The sequence below is a fragment of the Momordica charantia genome (genome assembly GCF_013281855.1).
Source record: "Momordica charantia cultivar OHB3-1 chromosome 3 unlocalized genomic scaffold, Mcharantia_2.0 BLBB01000003.1, whole genome shotgun sequence".
In the NCBI taxonomy this organism is placed as follows: domain Eukaryota; kingdom Viridiplantae; phylum Streptophyta; class Magnoliopsida; order Cucurbitales; family Cucurbitaceae; genus Momordica; species Momordica charantia.
The window spans coordinates 1816004-1837978 of record NW_028275161.1 but is presented as its reverse complement, the minus strand read 5'-3'; the positions used below and the strand labels follow the sequence as shown (position 1 = coordinate 1837978).

Below are 21975 nucleotides of genomic sequence, written 5' to 3'. Positions count from 1 at the left end.
CACTGGGCATGGGTTGTTCGTTAGAGGGATTTAGTAAAAATAACCCCAAAAAAGGAAAATAAATAAAAAAATAAAACCAGTGATTTTTGTATAATTATTTTAAGGTTTGGCTTCATAATTTTTCAAGTAATTTTTATATAATTAAAAAGTGATTATGGTTAATATTTGAAGTTTACGAATTTGACAAAAAAAAAATTATAGATAGAAAGAAGCTAGAGAGAAATAAAAATTTGAGAGAATTTTTATAAAGTGATACAAATTTTAGAAAAAATAAATAAACTTATGCGTTTAAAAATAAAAAATAGATGGGACTAAGAATTTTGATATGGATTACAATTTTTTTTTTTTAATATTCGTGAGTGTCTAAACCAACCTGCAAGGATATGGAAAATAAATAAGAATTGATTATTAAAGTAGGTAGTCGTCGTGGGTTTCAATTCATTCTCACTCAATTTACCTTAGTCGTTTTGGACCAATGATTTTTTTTAGATTATAAGAAAATTTAAGGTGATAAAATTTAGAGGAATCGTACTAAAGTCCTGGAAAACAAAATTTTAAGAAATTACTTATTTTTTAAAATTTAAGGTGAAATAGAAGACCAAATTTGAAATTTAAAATCATAACCATTTTAAAAACTAATTTATTATTATTATTATTATTATTATTTTAACTAAAAAATCATTTGGAGAATCACCTTTCAAATGATTATTTGCTTTTTTTTAATAATCATTTATGAACTAGTGATAGTAAAGTTAGTCTAGTCATGTTCAAATCACTTTCAAGCATATCTTAAGAATAACTCTTTCTGATTTGATGTGATTTTATTAGATCTGTATTAAAAAATATATATATTGGATTAACGTCAAATGCCAACCTCTATATGGCTTATAGTTAATTGTTTCAATCTCCTTCATTTCCAATCCTACTGAAAAAAAAATGTTAAGTAAGATTAGGAGTTCAACATCGTATCATAAAACAAAATTCACAAAATATAGAAAAATATCAACAAAATATCACTAATATGTACATAATTATTAACTTATTTGAAAATGGTGAATGGTTCATGAATTGTTTATTTTTATAATTTTTTCAAAAATATCTATCAACATCGACATTTCATATATTTTTATCTACATTTTCATAAAATTGAAATCTGGACATTTCCGTCAACATCAATATTTAAAATCTTTAGTGACATTAACTTATTGTGAGTATTGTCTTTCTGAACTAGTAGGTCTGAGTCTCATCCTACATGGGTAACGTTATATTTTTAAAATAAATAATTAAGAAACTATTTATTAGTCTACAATTTTGAAAACCTTATTTTTATAATGAAAGAAAATTTCAATCTCCTCTTTAAATAAACAAATAAAAAAAGAAGTAAAAAAACCATAAAAATTTGCCTAAGTTTATCTATTCATTGGGGACACAAATAATACAGTGACAGCAGCTCAACAATAAGATCAGATGAGTAGAATAGCTGACCCTTCTGGTCAGAAGAGATAAACGAGAGGGCAGAAGGGACGGTGACACAGACACAACAATTTATTGTGGGCATAAATGTTTTTAACAGCAAGTATAATTGAAAAATTAAAATTTTAATGTCCTCCTCCTAGTATTAAATATCCGTTAACACGTCGACATTTTCATGTGTCAATGGGTCGATATCGAATCTACATTTTCATCTTATTATAAAAACTGTCAACAAAATGTCACCAATATATACATAATATTAATATTAATATTAATTATTCCTAATTTATTTAGAAATAGAAAAATGTTTATTGATTAATTTAGACATATTTTACTATTTTTAATTTCTCTAACTTTTACAGAAATATTCATCGGCATCAACATATTATCAATATTTCCATCAATATTTTTATTAAGTTGAGACTTCGACATTTCTATTGACAACGATATTTCTATCGACAACGACATTTAAAACTTCGATACTCCTTACTCTACAATTTTTTATTTTCTTTTAGCACAACATGTGGGATTGGAAATTTGAACGCATGATATTTTAATCGTAAATAAGTTATGCTCAGGTTAACTACTTCAAAGTAATCTAATCAATTGAAATAAAAATGTTATTTATTTGATGTTGTTTACTTGAAATTTTCTATAATTGAAATAAAAAATTTATTCACTTTGTTTACTAATATAGTCTGCAATAATAACGAAATCAAACATATTACAATCACTACAATATCTTTTTTTTATTTCTAACTAGTTACAAATACAGTAAGGCCTCATATGTTGGGTAAATATACGTTGTATATGTAAACTAAATAATATTGACAATAATTTACAATGGCTACAAACAATTATAGATGTTTATAGCTTGATGAAACACAAAAACTTTACGAAATATAGTCAAGGCACGCTACAATAGCACTGATGCACCTTATTGGAGAGAAGCTATCAGAGATAGAATCTATTTTGCAAAACAATACCTTGGGTATTGGTTGATTTACCTACCGGAACTAAACCAATTGAAAGTAAATGTATTTTCAAAAGAAAGCTAAAAGCTTATGGCACTATTGATAAATATAAAACTCGTTTAGTAGTTAAAGGCTATCGTCAAAAGAAGGCTAGATTTCTTTGATATCTATTCTCCAATGACGAGGATTACATCTCTTTATGAAATTTGGAAATACACCAAATGAATGTAAAAACTACGTTTTCAAATGGAGACTTAGATGAAGAAATATATATAGAACAACATGAAGAGTTTGTTGTAAAAGGACTTGAAAATAAAATTTGTAAACTTGTCAAGTCTCTTTATGGGTTGAAATAAGCACCCAAACAATGGCATGAGAAGTTTGATCACATTATGTTATGTAATGGATTTAAGATAACTGAGTGTGACAAATGTGTCAATGTTAAAACTATAGATCAAGATTGCGTTATTGTTTGTTTATATGTGGATGATATGTTGATAATGGGCACAACTAGAAGTGTCATTGATTCCACTAAAAGGATGTTGAATTCCAACGTTGATATGAAAGACCTAGGTCTTACTGATGTTATCCTTGGAATTAAAATAATGAGAAATCCAAGTGGTTGTATACTTTCTCAATCTCATTACATGGAGAAAGTGTTAAGAAATTTTGGTACATTTTGAGAGTAAACCAGTAGTTACTCCATTTGATCCAAATTGTAAGTTGAAGAAGAATAATGATGAAGGTGTATAATACTCTAAGGTTGTGGATAGTTTAATGTACATAATGAATTATACAAGACTTGATATTGTCTATTCAATATGAAGATTAGCAAGATACACTAACAAACCTGAGCATGATCATTGGAATGCGTTAGTCAAAGTTTTAAAATACTTGAAGTACATTTTAGACTGTAAATTGCATTATATGAAATATTCATCTGTATTGGAAGGATTTAGTGATGCTAACTGGATCTCTGATAGCATGGAGACTAAGTCAACCAATGGGTATATATTTACCTTAGGTGGAGCAGTTGTGTCATAGAAATCTTCAAAACATACGTGTATAGCACGGTCTACTATGAAATCAGAGTTTATAGCTCTTGATAAAGCTAGAGAAGAAACATAATGGCTTCAAAATTTTCTTGAAGATATTCCATTGTGGCCAAAACCTATAAACGTCATATGTATTTATTGTGACAGCTTAGCAGCCTCAATGAGAGTTAAAAATAATGTTTACAATGGGAAGTCATGAATCCAGGATCTTGTCCCCTGAAGCTCTCATGAATCCAGGATCTTGTCCAAGACCAAAATGGACACAACCGTATAGAACTCAATGATACAAGATAAGTTATGTGTGATATTTGTTGTCTCAATTTATCATGAGAATGATAGTTCCAAAGCCAGTTCTCACTATTTCTTCGCTAAATTGGATAAATATGCACTAAGGAAGGTTCAAGTCCAAAAAGACACATCTCCTGATGCATAACTTAACTATTTACTCTCAACATCGTGGTTGTGTTTTGTCTGTCTCACTTTCTTTCATGTGGGGGATTGTTGGTTTTTAAGGTGTAAAAGAAAGTGAAACTTACACATTGTGAATAAGTTTATTACTAGTGATTTTGTTTCTTTATTTGGTTAAAGTTACAAAGTTACTCATTTGTAATTTTATGTGTAAAAAACACATATAAGTTAAATTTAAGTTATTTCTTAAGTGAGAAGTTTTTTTACATTTATATGTTAAAGTTTCATATGTAAAAATGCTACATTTGTGTTTAATTTTTGAGTGAGATGTTATTTGTTTGGACAACTATATATAGTTGTAATTTTCTTCATTTGAGATATCCAAGCATTTCTCATTTGAGTTCCTCCTCCTCTCACAAGAGTTCTCTCTTTTTTTGAGTTGTCGTTCTTATTTGTGTTGAAAGCAAGTATCTAAGAGTTCTCCCAGATCCGAGTAGTTCGAGGTTGTAGTTTTATCGGAGTTAGTCGTTGTATACTACTGAGACGATCATTGTAGTCTGCTAACAACTTGTGCAGAGCGAATAATTATCTTCAGGTCAGCACTATTGTAGCGTGCCTCGACTATATTTATTAAGTTTGGTGTTCATTAAATTGTCAAAGTGTATATTGTTTGTAGCCAATTACGTTGTAATATGTTTGCCAGTATTACACAGTTTATATATACAGCGTATATTTACCCAATATTTATTAACCATAGATCAATTGCTCATTCAAACATTTCACAACTCTTTTAGAAAAAGAAGTTGAGTATTATGGAAACGATCTCGAAATACTTCCCAATTTATTACTCGTGATAGTATGTGCTTGCACACCTGACCTTTCTATTTTTAAGTAGACACAACACATGCCAAGTATCGCCTTTTGGGGTAGAGTCCTGCATGAAACCTACATATGCACCACCGTGGAGTTGGTAACTAAGTAATTATTATGTACATCCAAGACTGTGACGCTTTGTATGGTGAGGCTTGGCTCTACTGGCTGGGTGCCAACTATTATCAGTTGGGGCAGTGTCTCCTATGAAATACACCAAAATGGAGTTGGTATTATTTATGCAAATGTGAGTTAATTGTCCACATTGGCCAAAAGTGAAAAGAAAAAAAAAATTTGACTGATAAAGATTTGGATCATGCATGTTTATGTAATTATGATACATGTTATGCATGTCTGACTCCGTTAGCAGGTTACTTACTAAGTATTTTTAATACTATCCTCTTTTCCTTTTTTTCTTTACATAAAATAGGGAAGACGACATATAAGGAAATGATGAAGATGTCTTTGGATGTGTCATGGTTTCACTTCCCCATTTAGTCTTTTTTTTCTTTTTACTCTATTAAAAATTATTTATTTTGCCATCATGTTTTATGTTATTTTTTTGGACAAATTGTAAAAACCACCTCTAAAATATGGTAGTCGTTACAATTACACCCTTAAACTTTCAATGGTAAAATCTAAGCCCACACACTTTTATAAATGAAAAAATTAAACCTCTCCGAACTTTTATAAGTTAGAAATTTGTAATGTTAAAAATTAAACCCAAAAACTGATTTGAAAATTCCACTTAAAACAATTTCTTCGTTTGGCTCGTCGGAGAATTTCTTCAACCTTGAATGCTTTTCAACTTCTTCGCCGCAACAACACCGCGAGAGAGCATTATAACCAAATATCTTTTTGCAGCTCAGATATCTTCTTCTTGTCACCATGTCTTCTTTTTTTTTTTTTGGCAATTCATCCAAAGCAGCTTTGGAATTTTTGGTTGCCGCCTCTGCATCAGCCTCAAGCCCCCAATCTCTGGAATTACCTTTTCAAATCATCAATAAATTGGAACATCCTTCTCTGGTTTTTCTTCATTCCATTCAGTTTCACTCTTTCTCCATTTCGTCCCTCTCAGGAACTCACAATCCTCAACTCCTCTCTCTCTTCTTCGAGTTGTAGAAGAAGTTCCTTGATCCCAGATTCAAGTAACGAAATCTTCACTCTCTGCGGAGAAATCCCTTGCGCATTTTATCGCTTTGAGTCTTGTAAAAGGGTGGAGAAGTTATTGAAGAAGTACATTTACCTTTTGAGATGAACAAGCTCTCCGACGAGCCGAACGGAAAAGTGGTTGAGTGGATTTTCAAATAGATTCAATTTTTTTTAATTGGAGGGTTTAATTTTTAAAACAAAAAATTTTAGGGGTATAATTTCGAAGGTTTAAGAGGGTAATTTTTACTATTGAAAGTTTAGGGTCTAATTTTTTCATTTATGAAAGTTTCAGAATTTAATTTTTACCTTTGATGCAATTGTAACAACTACCATACTTTAGAGATGGTTTTTGCAATTTGCCTTTATTTTTTTTATCCCTAATAAAGTTTTATTTTCTAATTATATTTTATAAAGTTATTTAATGAAAGTGTATTGTTATTTAGATATTTATATAGGGTTTTAAATATAATTAGCATGCATGAAGTTACATCCTAGGCAATCTAACTTATCAAAAAATTGAATCGTTATATTTTTTAATATAAAGTTATGGTTACATTTCAAAAAATATATCAATTTTAGTGTCGTGTTGAAATTGTGATAGAAAAATGAGATTAAAAAATAAAATTAAGAGACCAAAATGGTCACTTTTTATAAGTAAAAGGACCAAGATGAATATTGTAAAAGTACCTAGATCAAAATGAACTAAAGTTCAAAAATAGTCTAATTTCATCACTAATGTAATTTAAAAAATAAATTACAAATTTAAGGTAGATTACAAACTAAAATTAAAAAAATGTAAATAAAATAATATAAATCCGAAATAGGGTATATTCCAAAACTATTGACAAAATTATGGTAGTTATAGTCAAAGTCAACTCGTGGGTAACGTACACGAGTTACACGTGTCCGCTTGAATCTAATGTGACGGGTGGAGGGTCAGTTGGACTAATAAATCGTGTACGTTGTACGCGATTAAAGAGAACTCGTGTACAACGTATACAATTTACTTGAAAAATGTGTACATGGTACACGATTTGAAGGAATTCGCATATCAGGTAAATCATGTGTACATTGTACATGAGTTCTCTCTGTACACGTTTTCACTCAAATATATATATTTATATATTTTGTCCTTCTAACTTGTTCATGCTAGGTGCAATTTGTCTTTTTTTTTCCGCAAAAATTTTGAAATTTTTTCTTAGTTTTTTGCCGCTTGCTGAATTGTGATCTAAATTCATGTACCACAAGTTGATTAATAAAAGTTCAGTACACTAAATTCATGTACCATATTATAATAAACATTAACTTCAATGATAAACTGATTTCAAATCCATTAATAAAAGTACAGTACACAAGTTCATTTAAAAGTAAACAAACTTAAATATTACAGAATGTCGATAAAAATTCATGTACCACATGATGGTCGTCTTCTCGGGTGATCTCCACAACGAAGTTGAGGCATAGCAATATGTGGTGATGGATGATAAATTTTATCACTCATATATGTTGTTGTGTTACCTCAATAGGTGATAGTTGTGGTAATGAATTCAGTGGTAATGAATTCAGTTGACGAATTGAACTTGATTCAATGACCGAATAAACTACAAGTGTAGAAATCATAATAAAATCTAACTAAAAAAGAGAGAGGAAGAAATAAGATCACCTCTGACGACTGTGGAGGCAGCGGCGACGATGGATGGTAGTGTGACGACAGCTGAGTTGAGAGAGGAGAGAGAGAGGATTCGGATTTTTGGCTTAAAAATGAGAGGTGGGGGAGGGTGGGGTGGAGCCGGAACTCGTGTGCATTGTACATGAGTTTGGTGAAATCGTGTGCATTGTACACAAGTTCGACGAAATCATGTGCATTGCACACGATTTCTTACAACACATGTGGCTCCAACTGTCCGCCATTGGAGCCACATCATACACAATTCGAGTGTATTGCATACAAGTTTACCAAATACGCGTTCGTTGGATGCAAGTTTGCTAAATCGTGTACGAGCTGCCCCACTTTTGAAATTAGTTTGAAAACTACCCTATCTTTATTTTTTATTTTTTAAGTTACATTATTTAAAAAAAATCATTTAAAGTACATTAACCAAAGGAATATTTTAAAAGAACAATAACCAAAATAAACCATACCTCAAAGTAATATTTCAACATAAATTATTTTTCAATAAAATAAAATAAAATAACTCATCGACGAATGAATATTTGTACTATATCAAAAAAAATTGACGAAATATTTAAAAGAATATAAAATTACAAAAAGCACCCAAAACTAACGATCCAATTGTAACAACCCTTGTACTTCATGGGTAGTTTGTGCATTTTTAATATTTAAAGAATTTAATTACCATACTTGGGTATGATTACAAAAACCTCTATAAGTTAAGGATGTTAATATCACTCCGTCAAAAGCAAAAAAAAATGTTAATATCATTAATGTTGACATAATATTAATAATAATAATTTTAAAGATATTTAAAATTGGTATAATGTTTATTTATTAAGTTAAATAATTTAAATAATTCTTTTTTGCCCTTTAATTTTAATGAATTATGGTTGAAATATTCGCCAATATTGACATTTTATTCATACTTCTAAGATATTTTCATAAAATAGAAACATTCACATTTCTATCACCATCAAGATTTAAAACCAATTAAACTACTTGATCTATGTATTTAGTTTCAATTTGAACAAAATAGTTATCAACAACGCATTTCTTTCCAGTTTTTACTCTCAAATGTATTTATAATTTTGGTTAAGTGATAAGTTTGATTTGAATTAATAGATTCGTATCATTTTTTAGTTCAATAACATGGTGGAGTGGAGATTCGAACCTTCAACCTCTTGGACAAAAATACATACCTTAACAAATTGAGTTATGTTTAGGTTAGCCAATTTGTATCTAATAAATCCACAAACTTTAAAATTTGTATAATTCATGTACTATCTTCTCTAAATTTTCAATTTTGTATCTAATAGTCGTTATAAAAAAAATTTGTATATAATAGTCAATGACAATTTATTTAATTAATGGACTTGTTTGACACAAAATTGAAAGTTTATGATTCTATTAGATACAAAATTCAATTTTATGGACAAACACAAAAATGTTTATTTGCTCACAATTTATTTTGTATATATTAACCATTCATAAAAACACATTTAAAAAACAAAACAATTTTTTGAAAAACAATTTTTTTTTTTAGTTTTCAAAATGTTAAGCTTAACATATGAAAACGTTTAAAATAATAGATAAAAAAAAAACAAAGACACACGTAGGAAAGTATTGTCTACGAGCTTAGTTATAGAAAATATATAATAAACAAAATAGTTATCAAATGAGATATTTAACAATTTTCAATCCTAGAAAATAATGTCAATATAAGCGAACATTATATAATATATTTTTTAACATTGACGAACATTGTAAAATGTAATAATTTATAGGAAAAAATATATTTTTGGTCTCTGAGGTTTGGGATAGATGTCAATTTTGTCTCTAAAATTTTAAAATGAACACTTTTAGTCCCTGAATTTACGGTAGATGTTGATTTGGTTCTTAAATTTCAAAATAAACATTTTTTATCCCTAAAATTTGAGAAATTGTTCTAAATGGTTCCTAAGCATTATTTGACTGTTAGTTGTCTTAACAGAAAAACAAACAATTAACAGATGACTGGATATTTATAAATTGCTTTTTTTTAAGGAATTTCTACAAAAATATTAACTTTTACCTAATTTTATTTTGTGAGGTGGCATTTTTTAATTTCTTAGTCTCTTCGTCTTCTTGCTACCATTGCTATCATCACTGTTGTCCACCGTCATTGCCGGCCATCACCATCGCTGGTCGTTGCCTACTGCCATGTCGCAGTTGCTGCCCGCGGGAGAGAGGGAAAGCTCCTCCCTTTCTCCCCCATTCCAGATCTGGAACGAAGGGGAGGAGCTTTCCTTCTCTCCGACGACGACGAGCGATGTCGCCGGAGAGAGGGAAGCCCGTTCCAGATCTGCAACGAGAGAGAGGGATCTCCCTCTCTCCAATGGACACGGACAACGGTGGTCGACAGCAAAGCAGGAGGCCGCAGCGGATGGTAAAGGATGAATAGTAAAAAAAAAAAAGAGAAGGAATAAAAAATAATAAATTGGTTTAAAAATTAATATTTTTTGACAACCGAAAGCAAATTAAAAAAGTCTAGTCACTGCCATGTCATTTTTCCGTTAGTCAACTAACTATCAAAGAATGTTTAGGGACTATTTAGAACAAATTCTCAAACTTTAGGGATCAAAAATGTTTATTTTGAAACTTGACAAAACTGACAACTACTCAAAATGTCAGGGACCAAAAGTGTTTATTTTGAATTTTAGAGACTAAATTGACACCTACCTCAAACCTCAGGGACCAAAAATATATTTTTCCCTAACTTATATTACAATCCAAATACAAGATTTAAACTTTAACTAAATATAAAGTTTAAATACCATTGTGGTCTCTTTCAACTTTGATTTATTTTGATCCCTAATTTTCAAAATGTCCATTTTGACATATACTTTCAATTTTTGTTCATTTTTATCTACATACTTTCAAAATATCTATTTTAATCACTACAATTTTAAAACGCGATGAATTTGATCCATATTTACAAAATTTTAACACAAATTATATGCACAATAAAAATCCTTTAATACAAAATTACTACTACAATTTAATAAATTTATTTAATTTAATGTCATGATGAAATTGTGATTGAAAAAATGAGATAAAAAATATAACGAAGAGACTAAAACGATACATAAACTAAATTAGACATTTCAAAATTACATTAATTAAAAAAGACAAACAAAAAGTACAAACACAAAATCAAAATAGACGATTTAAAAATACATAAACTAAAACAAGCTGAAACTATGGGCCCAAATAGTATTCAAACCAAAAAATAATTATGTTTGAAATAATATTCAAATTCAATTTAACATAATTAAATATATTCAACTTGTTATTCTTCCCACCTTTACCAACAACGAAATACAGGCATCCAAATTCTAGCAATCATGTTCCTACCACTTGAACATTGTTTCATTTTTTTTTTCCTTCGTGGGATGGAATCAAATATACAATATTTACAGACGGTAAAAGTAATGGAAAAAAATCAAATATACACTATTTACAGACTGTAAAAGTAATGGAAAAAATCAATATATTTCTAAGTCGAATCAGAATCAACTAAGACAGAAACAAAGCATTGGGCCAGCCCATAAATTTGCAGATGTACCATAAAATGATAACCTATTTGTCCTACAAAAATGTTTGATACTGAAGAATAAAATAAAAATAAAAACTCCTATTTTTTAATATCTCTTTCTACTATTTTTTTTTTTCTCTTTTCTGTTCCACCTAATCCCTATTTCATGACCACATATTTTTCCGACTAAGGAATGATAAACCTCTCTTGTTACATTAATCCAATTTTCATTATCTTTTTTTTCCTTTACGTGAGTGTCTAATCTAGCTTGCAGACACTTTGACTAATCCACTTGAACCTCGAATTTATTTTCCTCCCACATTTTCTGGCTTGCTTTTAATTCCCGCAAAGCCAATGCCAATAACGTGCTCCGACCCCATTTCATTACAATTATATTTTTTTCATATATAAATTTACAAAAGGTACATAAAAAAAACACTAGTAACCAACCAGCTTGATAAATTATTAAGCTAAGAAATGAATCAGTTAAAAAAAAAAATTCTAGAAACCCATATTTAAAAGAATCTATCATAAAAAAAAATAAGTCTAAACAATAGCTGCTTACAAACAATTATAGATATAAGCTTCCTACTCAAAATGCTTGGTGTTTCACAGCTAACTTGCTTCCTAATCTTGAAGGGTCAGAATCACAAAACTTGCTGGTTAAATTTAAAAACAAGAAACATAAATAACACACGATATTATACCACCTATCTTTCTAATGACCACCCTGATAAAACAATGTAGAATAGAGAGAAGAAAACACTGAGGTTGGAGTTGTACCGTGTCGCCGAAACTGATTAGGAAATCGAACGTAGTCGAGAAAATGAAGTATAAAGCAAACAAAAATCAGTATGTTGTCCTCCAATCTTCACCAGCATAAACTGCTTGATCTCCAAGCTCTTCTTCAATACGGAGCAACTGCATTAACCTCGGGAATTATTAGTAACATGACTTCCTTACAGTTAACAATAACTATAGTCTCGTCATTTTGGAAGAAGAAATCTAATATACAGAGACAGTAAGAGCTAGGGGTGATCATTGGTTCGATTTATCGGTTATTTACTAAATCGGGAACTGAATATAATCCCGAATGTTATCTGCCACGGCAAGGCAATACAATAGCTAAATATAGTCCCAAACGTTTGAATCTTTTTTCAATTGGATCTCTAATCTTCTAAAAAATTTCAATTTCATCCTCTCTATATGTTTCGTTAAAGTTGACATATAAAATGTTGATATAATGTTCAAATCAACTTTATTAACTGAGCGGAAATGGTTTATGATTTAATTTACCAGACCAAAAAAAAACCTTACTCATTTCATGTAATTCAGCTTATAGTAACTTAATTAACACTAAATTGTTTGTTGTTATAGAAAATTGATCCACTCAAATGTTGGTATACTACCAATTGATGGTCTCATAAAATTTGCCATTTTCAAATTCATATATCATGTGATTTAAAAGCTCTTCTAGATTCTCAATTTTTGTATTATAGTTAACACCATCCCTTCTCACCAGCTTCTATGTAATGCAGCGACAACAAAAAATAGGCAAGTGATTCAAATGTTCAATAAATTAGACCTGATTATATTTGGCCAGCCGCTCTCCTCTACACGGAGCACCTGCTTTGATCTGACCAGTGGAAAGTCCCACAGAAAAATCGGCTAGAAACGTATCATCTGTTTCTCCACACCTGTGAGATGCCACAACTCCCCATTGTGCAACTTTGGCAAGCTTCACAACGTCAATGGCTTCTGTCACCGTGCCAATCTGATTTACCTACATTAGAAAGAACACAATTTCTTCAGTATAATTTCTATCCAAGCAGGCTTCCCTGAACAACGTTGCTTTTAGCACCAAAAGGACTACACTTTCAAAAAGTCAGTATGGTATTTTAGTTCTAATTCTGCATAGCCTCCTAGGATTAACGGTATTATGAACAGACTTTAGACAAGAGAATATTCCACAGTATGTCGATATGAAGATACTCGAAGAAATGACACATTTTATATAAAAACTAGCGATTAGTACCAGTACCTTGAGGAGGAGTGCATTACAAGTGGACTCGTCAATAGCTCTTTCAATTCGCATTTTGTTTGACATTAACAAGTCACCTCCCACTACCTACATTGATATTGAATAGCAATAAGCAGTAATTCCAGTTAAAGAGGACAAACACTACGGAAAATAAGTGAAAATATATAAGGAAATTTTGAAAAAGAACAAAAATAAAAACTTCCGTATCCCGGAGGTCAAGAAAACATTTAACTCGCATATATGGTAAAGAATTGTCTCTCTTATTTTTTTTTTTTAAGTAAGAAAGATATCAAGAAGCCTCCTCAACTGCTATAAGAGGCAAGGCAACCAAGTTGCCTGGTTCTTCGACAGTTTGGTTAATTGTATTCTACAATTTGCAAGCTATTCTTTTCATTTTAAAAAGGGCAATCAAATTGAGATTCTACAAGATCATCAGGATCAAAATGGAGGACAATAATCTGACACAATAGTAATACATAGCCACAAAAGAAACTAGGGGCATATTGATATTATAAATTTGCAAGTGATATCAGGGAATTTGAACCCATAACCTCTTGGGTCTTCTTTAACCACCATCTTCAGTTCATGAGTTAAATCAAATATTCTTTCGGTAGAAACTTCATATAGAATTATTCTGAACATTAATAGGAAAAATATGAGGAGAAAACCTGACAAAGTCCAAGGCTAGAAAAATTTTTGGTGTGATCCCAGTCCTCCCTGTCAAATGGATCCTCAATTGATACAATTGGATAGTCTAAGAAACATGAGAGCAGAGAACATTAGCCCATTGTTGAAAACGACAGCAAAAATGCCTAATGATAGACAAGGACAAGAGACTATATACCAGCACATAGTTCTTTGTACATATCTATCATATCCTTTCCTGACTTGAAATTCTGAACCGACTTGTTTGGAGCTTTGAAGTCAAGATCATATTTGGTACCTACAGCAAACGAGAGAAGATGTAAATTTAGGGGAAATTTTCATGTAGGACAAATAACATTCATTTCAGGAGAGAAGATTAACAGGTTTTCTTTATGGAGTGGAGACAATCTGTAAGAAAAATAACTGGAGAAAGGGTGATGAACGTAGATTATCATCAACAAGCAGTACGCATCCAATTAATCATCTTGTGATCCATTTCTCCAGTTTTTCATATCCTACTGTTCAAATAGGGCCATTATTCAGGAAACTTGTCTCTCTCACCCATGCAGAAATTAGTAGCAGCAACATCGATTGCTATCTTGATTCTCTCGTTATACCCAGTTCTGCCAATAGCCTCTTGTACAAGATCCAGGCCTTCTTTAAAACTGTCAATGGAAGACAAGTAATTAAAAACATGTTTTTTGGCTCCATTGTTATTAAGAGTCAGAAAAGCAGCCAATAACTGTAACAGTGGTAGTAAATTAACAATATGCAGGGTTCTATCAAATATGTAATCTATCCTTCTCATTCTAGAATGTTCTTCTTGGTTTCTATGAAAAACTGAAGTTCCACAGATCCATATAAGCAAACCAAGAAATTTCGGAACTTGTATCTTGCCTGGATATGTTTGGAGCAAGTCCGCCATCATCACCAAAATTACATCCCTGGGCACCATGCTTTTCAGTAATCACAGCCTGCCATTTTTTCCAGAGAAATTACATTTTAAATGGGCATAATTAACAATGTCGCATTCCAAATGGAGCAATTTTTTTTGCTTTGAGTTCTAATATGGGTCATGACAGATAGAAAAAATCATGAAAAAGCAAAGACCCACAGGAAAATATGACATTATTTTAGAATATATTGGTAAGTGGTTAGACCATGCACAACTTTGCAACATGTTTGTCTGTAATTCTGGCATTTTGAACACACTTGGTAAGCTACAATAATGGTTAAGGAACCTGACACAGCTAGGATGACAACAATAGAGCATGCCACGACTCAGAGAATGCTTTAAGGTTCCTGACAAGTAAATGAACCACAATGAACCTCTAAACTTGTCGCTATGCATGTGATATGCTATGAGAAGATCTTAAAAGCTGAAATATAGGATTTCAGATATACACTGATACTTCAATTCTTCAATGAGGTGCCATACTCGAAAAATATAAGACAGCAAGATAAATGGGTATGTACTGCCTCAAAAAATCATGAGACTAATTTAAAATAGTAATACACCCTACTTGATAATATGGATATATATATAAATATCATAACATGAAAATATGAAATGATAGTGTTCAGAAAAACTATGCATACTCAGATAGTGAATTTATAAGTTGACAAGATGCCACACTTGGTAAATAACAGAAGGATGTAAAAGAGCAAAATGACAACAAAAAAAAAAAAAGAAATAGAGAGAGAGAGAGAGAGATGATCCTAAAGGACTTTTTCCTGGAAAATGCTCATAAGAATCTAAAAAGTTGGAACTAACATAAGCTAATGAAAGACAAGTTACAAAACTGATATAACACATCCACATTTAAAGAGACTATAGGCTTAAGTTTCAATTCCTGTAGATCTGACATTATATTTCTTTTACAAGATACAACTGGTACTTTCACATAACATGCTTATAGTTATATAAGTTATAAATAAGAATAATTGAATGCAATGACAAGGTGGAATTAAAATTCCAGAGATTAGACAATTGAGATGAATGAAATCACAATTCACACCTTTAAGTGATGGAAAGTTTCAGAACCCATTTTTAGTGCCTCTTCAAACTTGCTAGCTCCAATTGGAAGAATCATGATTTCCTGATAACGATTCAAGTCAGTCTAAATGAATAGACACAGCACACAACATTCGGAATCCTTCGAAACCAAAAGAAACTAATATAGTTGCAAGCCACCATGGCTTCCATTTATATCATTGTTTTTTTTTTTGGTGAAAGAAACAATTTCATTGATAATATGAAATTACAAAAGAGATAACAAAGACTCAAAGAGGGTTACATAAAGCATTTCCAATTGTAAAAGAGGGAAGTGTAGGAATAATGGTGAAAAAGAGAACTTTTACTCCAAGTGATAACTGTGAAGACTAATGAATCAAAAACCCTTTCAAAGGGGAGGTCTTTGCCGTTGAAAGTTCGATTGTTTCTTTCTCTCCAAGTTATCCAAAAGAGGGCTCTAACAAAATGCTTCCATAGAATTTCCTTTTCCTTTTGTAAAGGATGGCCATTGAGGGTAGAAGAGGGATATCATTAGGTAATGCCGTAAACCATCCAAACAATTGAAGAAGGTTTTTCCAGATACCAAATGCAAATGGGCATGTGATGAAAAGATGTGGCTGTGACTCGGTAGGTATTCTGTCTTCCATTTATATCATTGTGTATAGACTGAATTACTAGATACAAAGAACAAGTTCAGAGTCAATGGTTTCTTGCACTGATTATTTGGTATATGCGGTCAAAAATAACTCTACTCATCTAACAGAGGAACTAAGAATAAGAAGAAGAAGAAAGACCACAACTGCTTTGAATCCTTACCACAGCATACCTGAATGGCCAGATTATTGCCAGCATGTTTTCCTCCACTAATGACAGTGAAGGCTGGGACAGGAAGTATCAAGTTTGTTTTTCCGGACAGGTCTGCAATATGCTTATAAAGCGGAACCTGAAATTACTTCATTTAAGAATCTCTTTGCAGGATTGTAGAATACTGCATAAACAAAAAAAGAATTTAATCTATATAATAGAGATTAATGAAAGGCATACATCCTTTTCAGCAGCACCAGCTCTGCATACAGCAATCGACACGGCAAGTATAGCATTTGCTCCAAGTTCGGCCTGCAGTATGTATTGGCTAAGAAAACTACTCACTTAAAAGGTATCACTATTGACGCCTTTGGAAATAAATTATTTTGTCAAAGAAGGAACCATCCAATGTTATTATCTTCTAATAAAGAACCATTTATTATACAGAAAGAGTCACAGACAAGTGCAGTATCATGATGACATATCCAAAATAGCAAAGTAGGAAAAAGAAATAAAGAAGACATTGATTTTGACCTATTTAAAATAAAAAAGAGTGACATCGATCCATGGAATTCCAAATAAGTATATATATAAAAAAATTAAAAATACACGTCTCTCGAGTCCGTGCCTTGGGGCAGGCGCGGGTGTCCCTGGTATAGGGAAGCAAAAGCTCCGGCTCCCAGTATAAAAAAATAAATAAACAAAAAAAATAGAAAAGGTGCTTCTTTCATACTGAGTTAAGAATCTGCCACACTCTCATCTAGTACATTTAATCATTAAGCAAGTGCAACCTGCCAAAGTTTACCAGCAATGGTCATACTATTCCACTTTCAAAATAGTTGCTCCTACTAAGAACTAACGGCACGTCTATTCCTCAATTCAAAGCTGATTGTCCCACCTGATACAGCTGACCAGTAGCAGCATAAGCAAAGATTTCACTTAGAGAACCTTCCAGGTCAGCTAGAATTTGAATTTATGACAAAATGAAGTAAACTATGATATAGATGCTCACGACAAGAAATTTCAGCATAAAATAATTTCTCATACTTCCCAATAGAGTTATAGACAGTGCTCTATAGGATATTGACTAAATCCAATCTTCTGAATCCATTAACATTGCAATTATACTCACAAGTATTGGATATAGTAGCACAGTAATGATGCAGAACAAGTTGTTCAAGCAACACTCACATCAAGTTTGTGAATTCAGGAAAAAGAGATGTACTACACCTTCTTTTCTGTCGTATCCAAATCTTTCATGGCCTGGTCAATTTCATATTGTTGCGTAGGATCCCTACCAATCAATGCTTCAGATATCTTCTCGTTGATATTTTTTACTGCTTTAGTAACACTATTTCCAAGGTACATTCCCTTGTCTCCATCACGTAAGTCTACAGCCTCATACCTGCGAAAAGCAAATATTGCCTTAAAATCTAATTGACAGAAATGACACCAAAACATCTCGAAAATCATCCTCTAACAAAAGCTTTTGCTATGACGATAACTATATTCTCTCCAATACAAGTTTGTGCTAATTTCCAAGGAACCTTACATGCCAGCAGGATCGCCGCTGGGAACGGAAGCGTGGAACACTCCTTTGTTGGTGTATAAATCGACCTCAACAGTCGGAATTCCTCTACTATCGAGGATCTGCCGGGCTTTAACTTTTGTAATCATTGAAGGAATCGCTTTCTTCATATGATTCGACTGATTGAAAAAATAAAAGCAAATAAAGATCAAATTAGTTGAAGTAGGAATAAGCATGTATTGCTTTCCATGGTTTCGATAATTGATTGGAACAGAAAGAAAAGACGATTTAATAAATTTTCGAGCAACATTTTGTATGAAGCCAAAGAGAGAGATAGAGAGGAGATCACAATGAAGAGAACGGGATCGAGAGTTTTCGCCCTAACAGCAGCATTGACCGCTTCCTCGATTTTTCGGGAGAGCATGTACTTATCCAGATACTCTTGAACAGACATTTCTTTCAGCTGCTTCTTCTCCATGGCGAATTTGTGGAGAAAAATACAGAGATTCGATCCTCCAAAACGGAGTGAGCTCTGAAAATTGCTTCTGCCGCGGCTCTGTTGTTGCCACCGGAGTTCGAGTGACAAGACGAGACCTTGGGTTAAACTATGGAGACCTTTGCAACATCGCGGGGCTGTTCCACCGGAAGCCTGTAACGGGAATTCATGTATTGTTGTTATTTTTCCTGCTTTTTTTTTTTTTTGATAGATTATGGGAAAAAGAGAAAACTACAATCCTTTTACCCTTACAATTTATACCGTCCAAATTAAAACATTTAAAGTCGTAGAAACTTACCTAAAGTTTAGAAACGAAGGACACACTTGGTAAAGCAAGCTAATTGGCATATATTTCCAACCAATAGGTCGTGAGTTCGATCCCCTACCCCACATGTTATACTAAGAAAAAAAAAAGGACACATTTGGTACACGATAATAGGCCTCGTCCTGAATGGATCTAATCGAGGTTTTTCCCCTTGTTGAGATCCATTAGCGAGCTCAGACAAACATTTCGGACCTTGTTCAAAGGTGGAAGGTTGGTTTTCGTAATCCTGGATTTCCATATTTTGGGGCCTATTATTCTCGTCAGAATAACTACTGGAGGATGACCTCCTTTTAGGAAAATCTACTTCTACATGGTGAGTCACTATTTGAAGTTCAATGGAGATGCAAATTGTAGTTATTACATTTTTTTAGACTTAACATAGATGATCCTCTTTGCTGTACTTGAAATTATCTTCCAATTTTCTATTTGCTTCTAAATTTTAATATTGTCAACTCCTTGATTTCTTTCAGAAACTAAAGCAGAAGGGTGCTATGTATCACAATATGATTGAATCTAATGACTGCATTAATGATCAGGGATCTTCCAAAGATGCTCTAAGTTCTATACAGACACCCGTGTCTGCAAAAGGAGGAAGGGTGTACAAGTCAAAGGCTTCAAGGAGAACTACATCTGGGCCTCAAACACCAATCAAGAAGAGTAGGAACGAACAACTTTCCCTAACCAATTCAAAACCATTCTTTCTGCATGAGGGAACAATTAATTCATTTCTCTTCTTTCTAATTAACCCTAAAATTTTAACTTATTTCCCCAATGTTGTACAAGTAAAATAGAACAGAGAGTAGAGAGAGAGAGAGAGAGAGAGGAAGGATGACCGAACGATGGGGCTAGACAACGGGATTGTGCGACGATGGCAGTGTTGGGCAACGGTGGCGAAGGCGGTGAGGCTGGGCGACGGCGGCGACGCTGAACGACGGCGTTGAGGGCAATGGAAACAGAGGGTGGGGCTGGTTGGAAAGAGAGAGGGGAAGAGAACGGGTCGAATCGGGGGAGAAAAGGTGGGAATTTTGACAGATTTGACCCAAATAAGTTTTGTATATGCTCAAATAACCTCAATTATAAAAATTTACTTCTCTAACCTACTTAATTATTTGGAATAAAATATTGTAGGGTGAAATTACCATTTTGATCTCAAACTTGAAAGTAAGCTTTGGTGATTTGAAGTCGCAAACGAACCAGAAATCCCGGGCGTGATCAATCCAACCACGACCGGGACTAAAATCGCAATTCAATCCATTGTAGTCAAATATCTTTCATGGGCGAGGTTGATCGAGGTACGCGTTTCCCATTTTACGGTCCGGAATTTTGGAATCACAGTCGAGACCTGGAATTTACAATTACACCCCTCATTTTAAATTGTAACCGGGGGTATCCTCATCTTCCTTCTTCCTTTCTTTTCTTGCGCTTTTGGTTTCCCTCCCTTTCCTATCCGACTTTTGTGCTTTTGGTTCCCTCCCCACTGATTTCTTGTTTTTTTTTTTGCCCTGAATCTCATCCTATAAGTTTGAAGGTTAGTCATTTTATTTCGTATTTCTGTCGCTTTTCTATGTTCATCTTCATATTCCTTCCCTCATCGTTTATTTTGTATTTCTTTTAGTGGATTCAGTTCTAAGGCCCGACTCGACGTTTGCTGATTATTTTTTGTGTTGTTCATTTGTTAATTTGTTGATTTTGTTTGCGAGGTGTTCATTTGGGGAATTAGGTTCTCAATTTCTGTGGGCCAAATGCAATGATGCTTATTTGTGTGTGGGTCTGTTTATGTCGTTGTTAGATTTGAGATTTGTATGATTGAGGGCCATGAAATGTTGTTTTCGTTAAGAGTTTTTGGCCGAGGACGCTCCAGTTATATCGACATTTTTGGTATCAAATGCGGTCGTGGTGAGACCATGAATTGTGAAGGAATAATTTTGCGTTCTGCCACAATTCTCGGTCACGTTAACGGTCGGGGTTAGATCGGAAATATCGTCTGACGAAGAATATCAACCAAGTTTGCACGTGAATTGCTTTCTGTCGACATTCTCGGTCACAACCATGGTCGAGGTCTTGATCAAGAATTTCGACAGAACATGCCCTTTACTGAGTTTTTTTCGTTGGTTGTTCATTATCTGTCACGATTACGATCGTGGTTGGACCGAGAATTTCAACATAATTATGGTTTTTTTTTTCTTTTTCGTTGTTTGTTCTTTTGTTTGGCATATGTATTTGTGGTTAGCTTATTACTGAGTTTGTATATATTCTTATTGTATTTCAGGTTGATAAGATGACAATGGTACATAAGATCCATCCATCTAGCTATTGTTCTGCCAAATTGACATGTCTATCCCACTTAGACCCTGTTTACCTACCAATAATCGGAATGGAAATGAATCGGAATCAAATAAATCGGAATAAGAATGTTATTCCTTTGATGCTGTTTATCAGAGATTTTCTAGAATTGGAATCAGAACTCCTTTGATGCTGTTTACTAAAACTGTTTGGAATTGGAATTGGAATCAGATATATATGACAATTACTAGTATACCCATCATGTCTTCTTTCTAGCTTATCACAAATACATTGTGGTGCTATTTTTTTTACTTACAATAATAATTTATTTTAATTTTTCTATTACTATATTATTGATAGTAAATATTTTTTTTACCGAAACATTTTATTTAATATTAATATTAATAAATAATAAATAATTTACATCCACTAAAATACTATTTTATTAGAACCATTATCATTTAAAATGTTATTAAATTTTATTATAATAATGTTATTAAATTTTATTATTATAATAATGAATTATATTTTAAAAATCTAATATTAATTGTAGACATCGTATTTTGTCCGGCGCGCTTTCGTTTCAAAAAAAAATTCTGATTTATTTATTATTTTATTATGTTTATTGATTTAGTTTAAAATAACATAATTTACTTTA

General features: G+C 32.3%; 1 protein-coding gene across 2 annotated transcripts; it reads right to left on the bottom strand.

The window, feature by feature from the left end:
• Positions 1-11695: 11695 nt before the first annotated feature.
• ENOC (cytosolic enolase) lies at positions 11696-20061 on the bottom strand. 2 transcript variants are annotated; one of them, XM_088121779.1, is made up of 14 exons: positions 19868-20061; positions 18563-18862; positions 18238-18392; positions 17916-18090; positions 16926-16997; positions 16708-16824; positions 15886-15966; positions 14765-14841; positions 14429-14532; positions 14067-14165; positions 13891-13976; positions 13223-13309; positions 12767-12964; positions 11696-12102 (listed from the first exon to the last, which is right to left on the bottom strand). In XM_088121779.1, exons 2-14 carry the CDS (start codon positions 18689-18691, stop codon positions 12031-12033), a joined length of 1452 nt encoding a protein of 483 aa, XP_087977905.1. In that variant the 5' UTR covers positions 18692-18862; positions 19868-20061; the 3' UTR covers positions 11696-12030. The 2 variants fall into 2 exon arrangements, with proteins under 2 accessions (XP_087977905.1, XP_087977906.1); XM_088121780.1 differs by having other exon boundaries at positions 19873-20061.
• Between the last annotated feature and the right edge of the window lie 1914 nt (positions 20062-21975).

Coding starts and splice junctions, on each gene's coding strand:
- ENOC (XM_088121779.1), bottom strand. CDS start 18,691: ATGGAGAAGAAGCAGCTGAAAGAAATGTCTGTTCAAGAGTATCTGGAT. Junction 18,393..18,562: donor TCGATCCCGTTCTCTTCATT/GTGATCTCCTCT, acceptor TTTTTCAATCAG/TCGAATCATATGAAGAAAGC. Junction 14,533..14,764: donor CTTGCTCCAAACATATCCAG/GCAAGATACAAG, acceptor TTCCATTGACAG/TTTTAAAGAAGGCCTGGATC.